The sequence below is a fragment of the Lissotriton vulgaris genome, chromosome 7, assembly GCF_964263255.1.
Source record: "Lissotriton vulgaris chromosome 7, aLisVul1.2, whole genome shotgun sequence".
NCBI classification, from domain to species: domain Eukaryota; kingdom Metazoa; phylum Chordata; class Amphibia; order Caudata; family Salamandridae; genus Lissotriton; species Lissotriton vulgaris.
Genome location: NC_141695.1, coordinates 1,527,278,155 through 1,527,296,870, shown reverse-complemented (window position 1 = coordinate 1,527,296,870; position 18,716 = coordinate 1,527,278,155). Strand labels below are relative to the sequence as shown.

The window sequence follows — 18,716 nt, the reverse complement described above, 5'->3', positions numbered from 1 at the left end:
CCATAAATTGCGTGCCTTTAGCTTACTTGCCCTAAGTGCGCCGGGTATGCGCAGAAGTGGGTCCCTGGCACACTGTGCCACTGGATAAAAGCTATCCTGACTGAAGAGGGGTGAAACCCTGAAGCCGGTCCTAGGATGCTTGTTTCTGGTTAAGGGAGGATGTGGCTTAGAAGTTCGAGCTGGACTGTTCCTATGAGGCACAGGGTCAAGACTGATTTGCATATGGCCAGGTCTAAACTGGGGTGGCATGGTGAGCAAAAGAATGAGTTAACCCACCTCTCTTGACAGGGGGTGAATGTTTTGATTTGTTCTGCATTCCGTCCCTCAATTGTGTGTCTTTTGCTTCCTCGCCCGGGGTGTCAGCAGCATCTAAAGCACACCTAATAGAGGAATTGGAGAGGAGCTTTCCTTCTTGCACTATAATTGAGCTTTAGCCTTGTGCTAATGTGGGAAATATTGGAGCAATTGCTCCATTTCGTCCAAGTGCGCTCTATCATACCTGGCTAGTAGGGCCTGGGTGTTGGGAATGCCTCCAATGATTCGCTGCTTGGACAGCTACTCTTACCAGGAGGTGTCTACCAATTTCGGCTGTTTGCAGAGGGGGCATCCCCAAGGTTTGTGAATTTGGCTGTTTACGGGCATTCGAGACGACCAAAGAGTCTAGTGATAACTGCCCTTTAATAAAAGCTGAATCAGATGGAGTAGGATTATATTTTTTGTTTATTCTAGGGGTGAGAATACGAGCACGAACAGGGTCCATCAGCATGGTTCATCATGCCTTTGAGCTTAGGGGGAGTCCGACTAGATCTTTGTGTGTTAGAGGGTTTCAAATATGAAATCTTCCTCTAGGGATTCCTTGTGTAATTATACCCAGTGATATCCTGCAGCTCTAGCAAGTAATTCTAGATCTCCTACATGGTCATCAGGAGGGGAATGCTTTGCAGGGTAAAGGTCTGGGTCATTCTGTGGGTCAGTGTTGTAGTCTTTTCAGGGATCTACCGGTAAAAGATTATCCCCATCATCAGGTTGTGGAGGTGGAGAGTTAGTTGGTGTAATAAGTAAATGTTCTAATGGTGGGGAAGGTGATGTAGGGGAATGAGGTGGAGGAAGAGGATGAGAGTGGTTAGTACAGACATTCTTCCTCTTCAAAGGAATGTGATAATGTGTGTCCTCTGACTCAGGTTTGCACTTCTGAGACAGTTTAGTAAGATGATGCCCTGTATCGGGATTAATGTAAAGTTCCTTTGTTTTGGGTTTGATTTGGGAAGTGGGATGTCTAAAAACGGATCCTGCAGCTGCAAAGGAGCACTTTTCAGTTTTGGCACGAACACTTGGATGCCTGGGTGGAATGACTTTTTGGCGTGGAAGCTTTGGGTTCCGAAGCAGTTTTAGACGTCTATGGTTTCTGCTCCAAAGCAGCCTTCAGCTATGCGCCCCAAGGTTTCGGTGCCTGACTTTGTAAGACTATCCTGAGCCAGAAGGCTTAACAATGTGTTTCAGTGACGAACCGGAAGGAAACACGTTAGAAATATCTTGATACGGACAGTGGCGCGGAGGTGGAACCGAAGACTTTTGTTTGATCTGAATTGGATTTTGGGGCAAGGGGTGTTCAGTACTCACAGGACATGGTTGACCTTTCAGTATGTCCTCTTCCATCTCGGAGTTCAATTCTGGAATAGATACAGGTTCTTCCTGCTCCTCTTTGGACCCTTGTGCATCGAATTCTTCCTGCTCAGAACCTTCACTGAAGATGTCCAACATGTATTCTCTGTACTGGCTTTGCATTTCACAACAGAGCCAGACAATTGTGGAGCGCTTTCTTCGATCAAAACGATCGGAACGCATCACAGTCCTGTTCGTTTTGCTCTGGGTGTAAGCACAAGTTGCACACGTCAAGCGAGTCAGTGCGCAGATACTTTGTGTGGCACCAAGGACAAAACTTGAATGGAGTCAATTCCATCGACTGCGAGGTGAACCGACAAGGTTAGGCCCGTCTGCCTTCCATGAGTCTTCCAATGGAAAAATACATTTTCTTCAACGCTGAGAAGTGGGATACGCGTACAAAACAATACCACCACTGGTAGAGTGGATTGCGAACAGAGGGGAAGCCGAAGAAAGGCTTCGAACAAGAGTGCAGCATTCACGTCAGAACGCAATGGCGAAAGAAAAAAAAATGGAGTCTATGCCAATGCGCATTATCACCGAAAGGAGGAGTCACCTTACCTCGTGACTGGAAAGACTTCGAAGAAAAAACTTGCAAACATTCAGAACCAACACTAGGTGACAGGAGTATGCAAAGCATGTGAACTACAGCTCACATGCCAAAGTTATTTTTCAGCCATTCCTTGGCAGGATAGAACCACCATGTAGTATCAGCCTCCAGCATAGTGCACCTTTGACAGCAGGGTGTCTGGGGTCAGGAGCCTTTATAGCGGCAAGCCCCACCAATAACAAGCCCAAGAGCTGTGACAGGCTCTTAAGTGCACACATTTCAGACAGGTGTGATCTTTTACGTGGAGCTGTAGGAGAGTAGGATCCGCTGCTTATGGTTACCCCCACTTCCACTTTTTACTTGATGCACTGTTTTTGGCCAGTCTGACTGGGATCCAGCTAAACAGGACCCCAGTCTATCTGCTTTCTCCCTTAAATTATTACACATGTACCCAGGGCATAGGTATCCCAGAGGCCTCCCACGGGATGAAGCATGTATTATGCAACCCATGAGAGACCATGAAAATGGAACTACAGATCTGCAAATGCAATCTGTGTAAGCTGGTGCATGCACTACTTACTTTAGATATAGGTTCACTAGCTCTATAGGTCATCACACTTAAAACGTATAAGCCACCCCTATAGCAAGCCTTCTCAATCATGAAGTCAGGATGCTGGGTTTTTAGTGAGAACCAAATTAATCAAGTAGTTAATTAAACTTCTACCTATTCAACGGGCATGTATATCAAAATTAGCCCGATCCAATTAATGTCAATTTTATCCACAGAGAAACAAAGCAAAAAAGCAACAGCAAAATATTCAAAGAAGCACAGGGCAATTTTAATTCACTTCATTACATGTCTGTCTCATAAAAAACATTTGTGGTTGCCCAAAAGAAGGCGTGCAAAAGGATAGAGTTCTAAAGTGCTTAATAGAAAAGGGTGGGAAAATAGCAATAAGGAGTGATATTTACAAAATCATATGTATAAGCAATACATTTGTACAAATTCATTAGGTCCTGGTGTGTATTTTACAGTTCTAAACACAGTCTATCTTAAATTTGGAAGTAAAGTCTCCAATTAATGTTGCACACACAAATTTTTATATACAACACCATCCAGGACAAATTAAAGAGTCGACGTTTCGACTAGTCTAGTGGCCTAGAGGTGATTTAAACCGTGGCCGTGCGAGTCTTAATCAGGACTACAGATTTGGGCAACCAAAGGAGCAGCATGGGGCCCCACTGGAAGTAGAAAAAGAGGGAACACGCTTGGGCTCTTGGCTCTGTTCCACTGGTAATCTAATTATTACCTTGAGGTGGGTCGTGGCTGAAGTTAGTAATCCTCCAATGTTAGGCTTGGATTCACAACAAATTCAATTTAAATGGACCCTGAAAGAATAATTATGGTAAGCCTGCAAGTCTGCATCGGTTTTAGGATTGGACTTGCTTCAATCCAGTCGGGTATAGGATTCCCAATTGAATGGATCTCGTATCAGGCGTACTTAGCTGCCTCGTCGGTCTTTGGGAGGGACTTGGTTCAATCCAGTCCAGTAAAGGTATGTGCCTTCCAATTGAGTAGATATCGTATCCGGCGCGCTTGGCTGCCCCGTTTCCCGTTCGGCGTTGTGCTCAAGGCAGAATCAGCCATTGGAGGATTACTAACTTCAGCTACGACCCACCTCAAGGTAATAATTAGATTACCAGTGGAACAGAGCCAAGAGCCCAAGCGTGTTCCCCCTTTTTCTACTTCCAGTGGGGCCCCATGCTGCTCCTTTGGTTGCCCAAATCTGTAGTCCTGATGAAGACTCGCATGGCCACGGTTTAAATCACCTCTAGGCCACTAGACGAGTCGAAACGTCGACGCTTTAATTTGTCCTGGATGGTGTTGTATATAAAAATTTGTGTGCAACATTAAATTTGTAAGTAAAGTCTTCAATTAAGATAGACTGTTTAGAACTGTAAAATACACACCAGGACCCAATGAATGAATTTGTACAAATGTATTGCTTATTCATATGATTTTGTAAATATCACTCCTTATTGCTGTTTTCCCACCCTTTTCTATTAACACCTTAGCTGCGTGTAAACATTTCTCCCCAGTGCTGCGCTGTCCATTAGAACTAGTGCTGAATGGACGTTCAATGGTCGTGCGCAGCACTGGGGAGGTAGCGCTGCTGACTACCATTGGCCGTCAGCAGCACTTAAGGGGTTAAGCACTTTAGAACTCTATCCTTTTGCACGCCTTCTTTTGGGCAACCACAAATGTTTTTTATGAGACAGACATGTAATGAAGTGAATTAAAATTGCCCTGTGCTTCTTTGAATATTTTGCTGTTGCTTTTTGCTTTGTTTCTCTGTAGATAAAATTGACATTAATTGGATCGGGCTAATTTTGATATACATGCTCATTGAATAGGTGAAAGTTTAATTAACTACTTCATTAATATGGTTCTTGTTGAAAGAATAGTTGGAGACCCTTGTTTTTGAATGATTTTCACTACCCAGGTCTGCTGACTTCTTGGGTTACCCCATTTTCTTGCGGGTTTTTAGTGAGAGGGTGCACCTGCATGAGCAGAGTCTCTTTGCAGCCTTCGAGGAACATTCTCCTGGGTTGTCTGACTCAGCCAGACATAGGTAGAGGTGCATTATAACCTTGCGGTAAATGTTCTCGAAAACTGCTGCATAGAAAAATATTGTGTTTGGAATCAAACACCTTGGAATCATACCCCCACACCGGTAACCGGTGTGGGAGGTATAATTCCACCCTTCTGAAGTGAGCTTCAAGGGATCACTGTTCTATCCGATGCCAGCCTTCGACCTGGTTCGCACAAAATGGATGCTGCAGACAAGAGACAATTCTGCCCTCCTGCTGCCGAGCTAAGCTCGAGCAGAAGAAGGCAGCACAATAGGCATCCCATCCCAGGGAGGTATCGCCACCTCCCAGACAGGATTTAATGTATTGGTGATGGGTGGGTGCACTCGGGGTACCCGAAAGTCTGCCCTTGGGGAACATTTGTTGTCTCTGCGCATAGTCCAGCTCTAACCAGTTCTGGGAGCCATTGGCTCCTGCTCTGGTGCGAAACTGGACAATGAACATGGGTGTAACCATCCCTCTGTCCTGACTCTCCCATAGGAGGGTCCCCCCCGAATCTAACCAACCCCTTCCAGTGGGTACAAAAGGACTTACCTGGAAAAGATTCTACAAGAAGAAACCACTGACCTTTGACTGTCTGGAGACACTGGACTTCGACTGGGCCCGACTTAGTCTACCTCTCCATCCAAAGCTTTGTCTGTGGCCTTGCTCCATCAAGGCTCTGTGCAGGATCTGTGGTGCACTAAGGACAATCGAAGAATCTCCCTTGGAGTCAAGGATTCACTCCCCTTCATTCGCAGGCACCTTAAGGTAACTGACCGGTCTGCTGCTCCAGAGCAGCTGAAGACTCTAAAGATTTCAGCAACTCAGGAGGGGTGTTACAAAGGACTCGGAGGTTGAGCTGCCCTCTCAGCAAGTTTGAGGCCAGTATACCTCGTGGGGACTGCATAACCCAAATCTCTGTACACCACGTCCATTTGCAGTTGAATATGCTTGTTGGCGATTCCAGAGCTTGTGCATTGGACTCTGTAGTCCTTAACCTGAGCGGCATTTGCACCAAAGAACTCCGGCCTCCTCGCACCGAGTGCTCCGTGGGCAGGTATTTTGCAAACTCATGGTCATTCGGCCTGGGGGTCCCTCCTGAGGGTCACCTTGATTTCTGTTGGGCTTCCCTGGTTGCTACAGACGTGTCCTGACTCTCCATTGCTCTGAGAGTCTCCTGGACCTTGCTTTTCCACACCGTAACCTGCTTGACCTTCCTGCGTGCGTTGCTTTGGTCAAGGCTTGTGGGTGCTTAAGCCGGCCACCGACCCCCCAGCACTAGTCATCCTTCGTGGGGCAGTTCGCCTCTGGCTCCTGAACATTGTCTAAGTCTCCTGATACTCGTGGCTGCAGAGTCAAGCATCTCTTCTCCGTCCCTGAAGCACCAGACATCGGTGGGCATTTGTCTACCAAGCCCCTGGTCACTCTGAAGTGACCCAGACTGTCCCCTCTGCTTTCAGGTTCCTTCCTTCAAGAATCCAGGCTTCGATTCTATTGGGCCTTTTTCACCTTCATGGCAGCAATACTTCTGCACACGCCCTCCATTGCGAATGGTGGAGGTTTCCAACACCACTACAGGCCTATGCACCTGGCTTCCCTGGGATAGGTAACTCTGGTACCATGGTATCCACGGGGAGGGTGGCTCTTCAAACTCTTAAGTTGCAAAGGGTTTGCTTAAAGTCCTCTTAGAATGGTCCATAAACTTTAAAATTATAACTGACTTCCCCAAAGAATTGTACAGAGCCCGCAGTTGTTTTACCACCCTGCACCCGCCCTCCGTGGAGTCCTTACCTACTCACGTTTGGTGGTTCCTTGGTGTCCCAGCGATTCTACATGCTCGAGACTTTGTCTTGACCCGAGTTGTGGTTGTCATACCACTATTTTAGTATATGGTTTGGTCTCCCCCTGTAGGCCAGTGTATTGTGCTACTTACAACTGTTCTATTGATCTCTTATTGTGTGCTTTGTGCTCTATCCTCATGTAGAGGATACTCTAGTGTTATATTAATAAATACATATTTTATATAACCACTGTGTGGTTCTCCTTTCATTTAGTCAATATAGGGGGTGATATTCTGGTAAACCAAGCTGCTTTACATTCCTTCAAGATTATGCCTGAAGGATGCTCTTCACAGCTACCACTAGGATAGCTTTCTAAAGGCCACCTTTGACCTCATACATCAGAATGGTCATTTGGACAGGGGCAATGTGTCCACTTTAGTGGACAGCATATACCAGGCCAACTTCTCACAGGAGCAAGTTTGGTGGGCCACAGTAAAGCAAATGTTCACAAACTGAAGACTAAATTAAAACCTCCAGCTAGAGCAGCCTTTCACTTCAACAGTTATTTCAATGCCCAATAGAGTTTCATGTGCAAAAAAAACGTCCGCCACGGTAGGTACTAACTGAAAATCTAATCTGCCTATAACTGTACACTCTCTCAAACAGAACAAATGCAGCAGCAGTGCAAACTCACAAAAAACAGGTACAATATGTGCAGTAACAGTAATGACTCAATTATAAAAAACCAGACCGTTTCAACAAAGCATCATTGAAAGTTCCCCTTGTGTGCACATGGAAAAAGAAAGCAGTGCTAGCAGCAGGATCATCTTCATTAACACGGGTACATTGACAGGTCAGTGGGTCAAGCAGCAATTAGACTGAATTTGGTCTCCAAAGACAGTGCCTGGTATCAAAAGGATCCTTCCTAAAATGCATGGCTGTTTCATCAACATCAGCCCCAGCATCATTAAGGAATATTTGCTAGCAAGAAATTGATAAATCTGCTTACACTGCAAAATGGAGAGCCTATATTTTAGCATCCTTACATGATATCGGCCTGGAAATTGAACTGTCAGCTTTAAAAATGCCGGACTATAAACTAATTTTAAAAAAGTATATCAAAGCGGAATCGTTTAAATTGGATAAAATTGCTTTAGCTGAAAAAAAACTATGTATGGTACGTGATTAATTCACATCAATCCCCGCGTGTTCAGCCATATTTAAATGTCTTCTTTTCTGTAAAGTTTAAAGAAATGTTTTAGGCTACGTACGGGTATAAACCCAACAAAGAAGGGCACTCGTTCTTGGATTAAAAAGTGGCCGAACTCTAATTGTAGATTCTGTGGTTGGCCACAGGGAACTCTTGTACATATAGTATGTGTATGCCCGAGGTTGACTAATCTTAGACTTTTTTTCTGAGACCTTATTTTCTGATGAGTGGTGTGAGATATGCTCGTCAGGCATTAATCAAGTCATTGTCCGGTGAATCTGTTCCACTACTATGTCAGTTGGTAACATTTTTAATGGCAGTAGATAAATGTTTAATATAGGGTAGATCCCCTCTAATTTTATGAACTTGGTGCTATTGATTTTACTGATTTATAATCTTGATTAAATTAATAATTTTTGTTACGATGGTATTAATTTGAAATGTAATATCAGCGGGGTTACCATCGCAGCAAACTGATGCACTTTTTGCACATTCGATCATTCGAAAGGATGGGAAATGAATGTCTATTGGTCGATAATATTTCCTTATGATATCTATGGAAAAGTATGTAAAGCACACCGTCACTTTAACCTGTATTATGTAATTCAAGATGTAAGGTGGCTAGATTTGGGGTTATCAACAAGGTTTTAAACTGTTATATGGGATTGTTTTTTGTATTATGTGAAGAGAAGAATCTTGTTTTAAAATGTAATTGGTTTTTTTGGGGGGTTAGTTATGATGCTGTGATTGCAATGATTTTAAGTAACCAAGCAAAGATGATATACCACTAGTAATCAGCAGTGCAAACTTTCCCTACTCAGAAACATAACCGGTATCGCACATGCAGCTAACGTGTAAGCTCCCATTACAAAGTAAACCACTTGTAGCAGCACTGCAACTTCTAACACATATGCACGCAACCAGGCAGGCAAGACAAGTACAGCATAAGCAGGCAGAGTTGACATTTCTTACACATATGGGAGAGGTGCACTAAACAGTGGCAGTGCACGTTTCTATCACACAAAGGCACAGTATGGTATGCAAAAGTTCACAATACATCTAAACAATACCAATGAACGCTGTGCAAGCATCTCATACAAACCCCTCTCCCCATAGATGTCCAGAACATACATCAGTATAGCAAGCTCTCACTGACAACATAAGGTCTATGCTACTAACAGCCCTCTACGGGTGAGAATGTTGACCTCAAATCATTCTAGCAGAGACTGTCCATTATCTTGTCTTGCTCATTCTTTTTTTAATATTTCTTTTTATTTAAAACAAGGCATCATGAGGTTAAAGGCATTATACAGAGGGGACATTTTCCAATATTACAGCACTTAATACAGGAGAATGCGGATGGGGGAGGGGGAACAAGGGTCAGGGATAAATACATTGAGATCAGGGGGAGCCCGGAACATCAAAGTTAGAGTTGGCAGGTGGTACACAAATATCTCCCTTGTATCGATTCCACAGACCCCACACTGAAGACCATTTACGGGGTTGGCCTCTTCCCACATAGACAGTCTTTTCACGGAACATGCACCAGTCCATATCCTCTTTACAACCCCCGAGAGTAGGCGGACTCTCAGATCCCCACTTTTGAACTATATTGCGTTTCGCCCACTTGGTCTGGGCCAAATTTAGATCTGTCGGTTCCCAAATATTGAGTATGCTTCTCCTAGCCTCCGGCCGCAAAGTGATCTCCAAGACCTCACTCATCGTATTGTGTATCTTATTCCAATATTCAACTATATATGGACATTCCCAGAGGACATGGATGAACGTAGCAACAAGACCACACCCTCTTCTGCACAAATCAGTTTCAGATAGCCCCATCCGAACCAGTCGGGGTCCAGTAACATACACCCTGTGTAATATTTTCAGCTGAATAAGCCTTAGCCTTGCTGGGATCGCAACCTCCTTCGGTGAAGACACGGCTGACTGTCAATCTCCATCATCTATTTCAAGACCATCTCACATCCATTTATCCCTCACCTCCACAAGAAGATCAGCCCTATGGTTAATCATTTTTTTGTAAATCAGGGAGATAGTCATCTCTGGCATATGACCATCCAAAATCCTGTCTTCTAGGGGCGAGGCCTCAGGCAGGTCAGTCTCCGCTTGCAGAGCTGCCTTCAGCGCATGTGTAACTTGCCACAAGTTGAGAGGCCCAATAATAACGTTTGATATCGGGGAGGGCAATTCCCCCATCATACCAAGGAAGCGTCAGTTTGGCCAAGGCAATACGGGGCCTTCCCTCCCATAATAGACTACGCTGCAGTCCTTCCACCTCCCGAAAATAGCTAGCCAGAACCACATCCAACGTGTTTTGAAAGGCATAAAGGAAGCGAGGCAGAGACATCATTTTAAAAAGTGTTGCACGCCCCAAAAAGGATAGAGGGAGCGTCTTCAAGCAGATTGTGTCAGCCTTCAGTATGGACAAAGGGGGGGGGGGGGGGGGGGGGGGGGAGGTTCCTGGTGTAACGGATTGTGGAGTCCAATGAGATTAAAATCCCAAGATACTTGAACCCCTCAGTGGCGATTTGAATGGGGCAATTTCGCAGGGGAACCGGAGCCTCCCCAGAAAGAGCGTACAAAAGTGATTTCCCCCAGTTCATCGACCGCCCCGAATTCCTGCCAAAAGAGGCCAACACGTCACATACTACAATTAGGGATTTCCTAGGTGAAGTCAAATAAAGGAGAATATCGTCCGCATATAGCGAGATCCGGTCTTCACACTGTGAAGACCATCGAATACCTCGAATCAAGGGCTCCCAGCGGATCCAGGCCGCCAAAGACTCGAGGGCAAGCAAAAACAAAAGTGGAGAGGGGACAACCCTGTCGAGTGCCCCGCCCAAGACAAAATGGCGCCGAGACCCGGTTGTTTACTACCACTTGAGCAAGAGGTTCAGTATATAGCAATCGGACCCATCGAATGAACTCGGGACCAAAACAAAATTTAACCAGAACTGCCCATAAATATGGCCATTCCACCGTGTCAAAGGCCATTGTTGCGTCAAGTGACGCTATTATGGCCGGCTCTTAGGGTATGTGCCCTAGCTATTACTCCATGCAGCCTGCACAGGTTTAAGGCCGTGTTTCTGTGCGGAATGTATGTAGTGAATGTATAGATAGAAAAGTAACTGCATGAACAGAAGCACCCAGGCACTGTTAGAAGCCAGAGCCACTTGTATTGTCCAATGTATTTTCCATTTACAGGAGTCCTCCCTTCACCCTCCATGATATAGGGTGAAGTAGTGTGGCTCACTGGTTAGAGGCTCAAAGAATAAAGGGTGTAAGGAGCACTCCGTTTTTATTGTTCTCTTTTAAATTGTGTGTCCACTGGTGCTCCGGTTTGTCAGGGTAGTCAAACCTGCTTGGAATTACTGAAGGTTACGATTGGTATTGGGGCCAATCAAACCGGGCACTGTTCACTTGGCGCTCCGCGCTTTAAATATACTTTACAATCTTTTTCACTTTGTACTTATTTTTATTCTTATTCTTTATACTCGGTTTCTATAGTTCATGTGTTTTTTATACTTATAATAATATAACACAAACATATGATTTAATTCATCATTTTTGTAAACATTGTAACATAATTTGCACTTTCAGTACTTTGGCTTCATGTTTTTACATAAGATAATATACAAAACATTAACATAAAGAGCCCTATGCATTTCGGCGCCACGACGGTGCCTTCATCAGGGGCATGTCTGTAAATAAAACATATGAAAAATGTGTAAGAGTCTTGATTCAATGTAGTTCAAGGGGGGTTGAAAAACTAAGTTTTTTTTGGTAATATTGTACCTGGTGTTTGCATTGATGGGTATCAAAAATCGTGTCGCCTTGCTGGACTCAGTGTCTTGTCTCTGCAAGTAATAATCAATGAATAGATGACCCATGTTGATTTTGAATGGTAATTAACTTATAAGTCTGAAAATTCGGTTATTAGGAAGATAGATGGTAACGTACCTGTGAAAGATATATTTGATCACTGTAAGAATAAAAAACGATACACATTAGGACTGTGAAAATCCCCTCCTAACTCTGACATGCTTAAGGAAAATGAAGGAGGCAAGGGGTTTACCTTATCTTCACCCGAGTTCTGTATCTATGAAAAAGCAAAGACGAAAAAACGCGATCACTAACTCGAAAATCGAGCTGCTGAAAGTTGAAGTGAAGCCACGTTCAGAAAACGGGGCCGTTCATACCTGTATTGCCAAAGATTTCCCGTTATATTCGAAGTCCCTCTCTCAACCGGTCTTCTCACGCTCGATAACTGAGGCGGACGCCATTTAAAGCTCCGTTGTTGTCAACCCAGGATGGGATTGGTAGACATAGAAGACGGCCGTGACCGTGTTTGCTCTTTGCCAGACAAGCCGATAATATGGGCGCCATATTAAAAGAGTTTGAAGAAACGAAATGATCGCCCGTGCTGTGTGCTTAATTCAATAACTGTTGCCAGTTGTATACCAAATGTAATGTGCTATATTTGTTAGAACTCCGTGACTATAAGAGAATGAAATTAAGCAAAAAATACTGTGCGTGGTGAAAATCTCAATCGAAAGGGTTCTGTGGCCGAAAGATCTTCTAAAAGTTCTCTATGACCAGCGAGTCATTTTAAAGCAAAAAGTCCGATTTTAGATTAACGAACTGAACCAAGCTTTGTAATATGAAAAGACTCAAGATTGACGAATCGGCGCTTGTGTAGATAGCTATGTATGATCTGTGATGACAATAGTTGCCATTTATAGTTCAAAAGGTCTATCATATATCAGTCGCTATGGGGAAATGTTATGGTGCAAATGAGCAATTTGTAAAAAAACTATTTGACATGATGGTACTTTTGCTAAAACATCCCAAATAATGCTATATTTACCAGCTAATCATATTACAACGAGACATCCTGTCAAAAAATTTTCCCCAATGGGAATGCATAAAAAATATGTGACAAGCATGGTCGTACTATAATTACTGATTTAGTCAATTATTAACCCACTAGGCGAACACTTATTGGTGTATACATCAGATAAACATGTGTCAAATGATATAGTATTTCAGAATGATAAGCCTTTCTGCAAATGTACTTATATATCATGCGTTAATGTTTGTTTTTGATGCCTGTTAATACGCATAACATGTTCTACACTGTATGATTTAAAGCCCAGTTTTTACTACTACGTTTCTCCTATAGATATTTTTTTAGGAGTGCAGTCAAACTTTGAGTTGAATGTTTGCTAATTGAAACTTGGCCAAGTCCTTCATCAGTTTACGGTCTTCACAGTATAAATTCTAGTACTGTATCAGTTGTTTGGATGAAATACACTCATGTTACAGATAACACGAGAGGTCATATTTGTCATTCAGCCCTGTCGGTGCTAAAGTTTTTAGGTGTTTTATCCAGTAGAGCTCACGTTGCAACAATCTCTGTTGATTGTCCATTCCTTCCTTTCTCTAGGTTAGAGGCGGCAGACCCGAGAGCAGAGGACGGCCCGGGACCAGGGTTCGATTCCCGGCGTGGCAGGTTTCTGGACCAGGGTCAGCGGACTCGATAATTCTCTCGCCTCGGTGCCCACTCTGATCAGCGATCACACTCGGCAACTCTGGGCATTAGCTTGCCTCATCTTCACTAACTGCCCCACCAGACCGCCGGGGATGCCTGGTCTCACCCTGGAGATACCCATTAAGGGACCATCTCTCAGGGAAGCCAGGAAGGGTTTCGCAGCGGTCGAAGCGCCTTGGGACCCTACGCGTATGTAGTGCGCTATATAAATGCCAATACATTTACATTTACATACATGATATCCCATATCATGTTTCTCATATAAAGTTGTAACATGGTTGCAAAAAGTTTCAAATACTTTGAGCAAGTTAGCGAGCCAAGTCGTTTTTGTACCCAATCTCCCCCATCACATTTGCAGGCAGAAGTGCTGCAAATGTTATACAAAGGGTACTCTATTAGAAGTCTAGGATAGCAAGTGGTTTTGCGCTGTCCTATGCCATTATGTGACGGAAAAAAAAGTTACACCCAAATCACCACTTTAGGGCACACAAAGTGTTACATGCATAAAGGTAACAAGGGTGTCAAAACAGCCATACAAGTCCATCTACAGATAAGTGCAGTTATCTAGTCAGCAAGTGTTGCAGCCACTCACTGACAGCCCTGAGGTCTGCCAGTTTAGTCCATATCTCCCCGCAAACCACCCTCAACTCTCATTCAGTTGAGTTCGAACTCTGGGCAGTCCTCTGAGCAGTGAGGACCGTTATCAGAAGTGAAAGTTTACAAATGTCACGAATGTGGATGCGCATTATTCAGCGCTTTTGAAGAGATTCACAAAATAACCTATTTAAAGTATACAAGTGTCAGCCTTCCAGAGTGTCAGCCTTTTCTTAACCCAAATGAATTTGGAGGAATTAAGAGGTAACCCCTTCTCTAGCCAGAAGGCTGACATGCAAAAGGAAAGAGCCTAGCAAGAAAAGGCAAGTAAAGAATGAGAGCCGACAGATTTTTATGGGCAAGTGACGCTTTAAGAGGAGTAGGTATGCACCCATGGGACAGTCAAGGAGAGTACAATGCATGGAATTAAGACTGAATACTGGAAAGCTATCAACCACCATCACATACTTTTCTGCAGAACTCATCTCGAGGGTTTCATCTTCTGAATCTGTAAGTTCATACAGCGGTAAGCTCTTCGAGCACTGGTGAGACTGTATATTCGGAAGGGAGCCAAAACCATCATTATCCACATCTGTCAGAGAGAATGAGAAAATATTACTGCCATTAAAGCAACTTACCTGGAATGGTTTGAATGATTAAAGATCCACATTGGCAATATCCTAACATATAGTAGCAGAGTCAGAAGTTAGTTTTTTCCTCACTTTGTAATGAGGCAGTTACTTCAAGCCTCGCAGCTTTATCCAATACTTTCCATGCACTGACAATGATCAAGACTGCATATCTGTACCTTCTATCATTGCCTATGTGCATCCCGTGGAGGATTTAGAACTAATGCAGACCCTTTGGAGGTACGGTTGTGTCACATATGGCTATTAAAATGTAATGACTAAAAACTATATTTGCAATGTGTTTCTTTAGCGACAGGAATCCTTTAAAGTCTAAAATACTATGCACAGACTCGCAAATAGTAACTTATGGTAAAGACTTTAGCAGTCCATTTTTTCCAAAGCTTTATTCGACAATTTGTGTCTTAACCACATGGCTGCTGGGCGTTTCCCCCCCTGTGCTGGAAAATGCCATTTTAGTGGCACCATGACGAGCTCAGCTCGTCATCAGCACACGACACCTTTGGGTGATGACGAGCTGAGCTCGTCATCAGCATCGAAAGGGTTAAAAGCAGATCATAATAATGCAACATAATTTTCAACATTAAAATACAGTAAGTTCAAAGAATAAAAAAAAGCGTTGAAATTACATACAGCAAACATGATCCAGGTAAAAAGCAAGAGTGCATATCGTATTGGTATTAAGAGCCATAGTGGGTAAAAATAGGTAGGGGAACTGGTTTTCAGACATTTCCACAGATATATAACTGGATCAGAGTCAAATAAAGTTTTTGAGGTTTTTCAAATCGCATCTGTAGTCCGAGATCTAATTTTCCACATCCAACTTAAGAACTTGGCTACTGCTATTGGAATACTCAGCAGTGTGTCAATGCACAATATTCTTAGAGCAATGCTACTTTTTCTGGTACCCAAGTTACTACAGATTGGTGTCAGCCATGCTTGCGAGGGCCAGAGTAGGCAGGGCAAACGAGCAGGACGTGGGCATAGGACTCTTCCAGTGCCATGCAAAAGGGGCATTTACTTTTGCTTGATTTGGCCCATTTTGCTGTATATGTTCTTAAAGGCAAGGTTCCCACTCTGAATTGGAAGTAAAACTTCCGATTGAAAGGTTTGGATACAACGTCCCAGTACCGTTCCAGGCTTGGCCAAGGCTCAACTGTTTAAAAAGCCCTGGTTAGCGTTAAACTGTCACTATCTGTCTCTATTCTGGTAAACCAATTACCAATCCTTTTATAATCTCTTTAGAGGGGAACGAACTGGCAGTCATAAGATCAGGTTCAGCTTTCCCATTTGCATTTCTTCTCTGGACTGCAAACATAGTAATGTGTTGGTAACTTTGCATGTGACGAACAAATCAGTGCACTGTATAATCTTTTCAAGAAACCAGATTATATAACCAGCATATGTAGTTTACTTTTCCAATCATGACAAGTAGAGCCTGGAGAGACCCAGGGTCAAGTACCCGGTTTGTTTGATATGCCACCAATACTTGGATGAGTTGAGCCTCATTCCCAGTTAAGAGGGACATTACATTAGGGGTATAGACCAGCCTAGCCCGGTTGAAATAAAAAATATGGTAAGACTAGGACTTTGAGTCTTATTTGCCCTTACTCCATAGGGCAATAGATAAGTGCATAGAAGGATTATGTTACTTACCCTGAAAGAATCTGTTCCCGGCATGCAGTGCATACTGCAGCCATGTAGTGCTGTATCTAGATGTGGGCAAGTTATTTTTCTTCTAAGAACTCTTCGGAGTCACGAGTTTGAGTGACTTCTCTTGGTGATAAGGTGCATCAAATCCATTGTTCGATTGTTTTCTCGCAGGCAGGTAAGAATGGAGTGTAAAGTAAGTGTAGTAAAAAGATGTCCATGCATAGCAACCAAAAAAAAACTGCAATGGCCACAGGTGTCCAGGAAGGAGTGAGGCATGTGTACCTGTAGATACACATACTTTATATAGACTGTAAACCAGTGCACCTCAAGCGGTGGCTAAACCGTGGGTGTTGTAGTGGTTTGAAAGAGTGTAGGCAGCACTGCCAGTTTTACATTAGCTTGTTGGCATGCTAGAACATCAACACAATATTGCTTTGTGGCGATGTGTGGTATAGACCATGAAGTTGCTTTACATAGGTCAGCGAATGGGATTTTGCCCAGGAAAGCCATAGAAACCCTTTTTTATCAGAGTAAAGAGTGATCCAGGTAAAATTCTTTTAAGCTTTAAGGCAACATGTTTTAAAGCCCTTCACTATCCAGCGGGCTATGCTGGATTTGGATATTGGCTTTCCCTTATGGGAGGCGAAAACACAACAAAAGGTTGCTTTGTTTTTCTAGAAGTTCTAGTTCTGTCAATGTAGTACATGGTGGCTCGTTGACATGTAATATATGGAGAGCCCTTTCTGCAACTAATTCTGGTTGTGGAAAGAAAACTGTCAGCTCAAATTATTGGTTAAGATTCAAGTGTGAGCCAACGTTCTGGAGGAATTTTAGGGTGGTGTGAAGGACCAACCTGTCCCTATGAAGTTGGAAGAAGAGTTCTTCTAAGGTTAATGTTCGGAGCTCACTAATATGTCATAGTGATGTAATAGCAATTAGAAATGCCACCTTCAGGAGAAATAATTTAAGGGACAGATAAGTAGGGGTTGGAATGGAGGACCCACGAGTCTAGTGAGAGCAATGTTCATATTCCAGGAGGGTGCAGGTGGATCCTGGGGAGGAATCACTTAAGCTGCTCCATGAAGGCCTAAATGACAGGTACTTTGATTAAAGACAGGTGTCTATTTTTCAACTAGGCAGCAACTGCTGCCATATGTAATGTAATGGATGTGAATGAGAGTCCAGAGACCTGTGAATGCATTAGCTAAATAATGCAAATGCTACTTACCAGTATGCATCTGTTCTTGGCATGTAGGGCTGCTGACATTCATATCTGTGCATAGATCGCCGCCTAGTGTTGGGTCCGGATGATTGCACATTGTTGTCCTGGAAGAGTCTTCGAAGTATCACGAGATAGGTGGCTCCTCCCCTGGACTACAGTGCGCATGGGCATCGCCTCCATCCCCAGATTGTTTTTAGCCATTGGCAGAGATGGAGTGACATATCTGAGTGATGCCCTATGCTAAGAATATGAAAATATGTGTAAAGAAAATACTGCAGCTGCTACAGGCGCCAGGGAGGAGGGCGGGCGATATGAATGTCAGCAGCCCTACATGCCAAGAACAGATGCATACTGGTAAGTAGCATTTGCAGTTCGAGGCATGTGGGCTGCTGAATTCATATCTGTGCATAGAATACATAGTCCCTCCATTAGCGGCGGCCGCCCGTGCCAGCTGCAGCCGTTTGAAAAAGCGTTTTGAGAACAGCCTGGCCAACAGCTGCCTGCTGTTTAGAGTGCACATCTACACAGTAATGCTTAGTGAAAGTATGTGTGGTAGACCATGTAGCTGCTCTACAAATATCTTCTAAGGGAATGTTACCCAGGAAAGCCATAGAGGCCCCCATCTTTCTGGTGGAGTGGGCTCTTGGTGGAATTGTGAGAGTGCGTTTAGCTTTAGCGTAACAGATCTGAATGCATTTCACTATCCACCTAGCGATCCCAGCTTTGGAGATAGCATTTCCCTTGTGGTGTGAGGCAAAAGCAACAAAGAGTTGCTTGGTCTTACGAAAATCTTTAGTCCTGTCGACGTAGTACATCAAGGCTCTTTTAACATCAAGGGTGTGGAGCATCCGCTCCGCCAGTGACTCTGGGTTTTGAAAAAACACTGGTAACTCAATTGTTTGGTTCATGTGGAATTGAGATACCACCTTGGGTAAGAATTTAGGGTTAGTGCGGAGCACCACCCTGTTAGCGTGTACTTGGAAGAAAGGTTCCTGGATGGTGAGCGCCTGCAACTCGCTAACCCTCCGTAGCGATGTAATTGCTACTAAGAAAGCAACCTTCCAAGTTAGAAACTGAAGCTCACAAGAGTGCAGTGGCTCAAAGGGAGGACCCATCAGCCTTGTAAGAACCACATTGAGGTTCCATTCCGGAGCTGGTGGTGTCCGCGGTGGAATGACCCTTTTGAGTCCTTCC

The 18,716-nt window shown here is 43.8% G+C and overlaps 2 protein-coding genes across 4 annotated transcripts in view; both read right to left on the bottom strand.

The window, feature by feature from the left end:
• Positions 1-1,761, bottom strand: part of LOC147705936 (uncharacterized) — a 47,449-nt gene extending 45,688 nt beyond the window's left edge. The window contains exon 1 of the mRNA XM_086928413.1: positions 1,621-1,761. Within this exon, the coding sequence (XP_086784539.1) occupies positions 1,621-1,761 (141 nt within the window). The remainder of the gene's footprint in view (positions 1-1,620) is intronic.
• Positions 1-18,716, bottom strand: part of NFATC2IP (nuclear factor of activated T cells 2 interacting protein) — a 637,099-nt gene that overhangs the window by 216,065 nt on the left and 402,318 nt on the right. For all 3 annotated transcript variants that reach the window (XM_086932403.1, XM_086932401.1, XM_086932402.1), the window contains one exon: positions 14,469-14,592. In XM_086932403.1, coding sequence (XP_086788529.1) covers positions 14,469-14,592 — 124 coding nt within the window. The remainder of the gene's footprint in view (positions 1-14,468; positions 14,593-18,716) is intronic.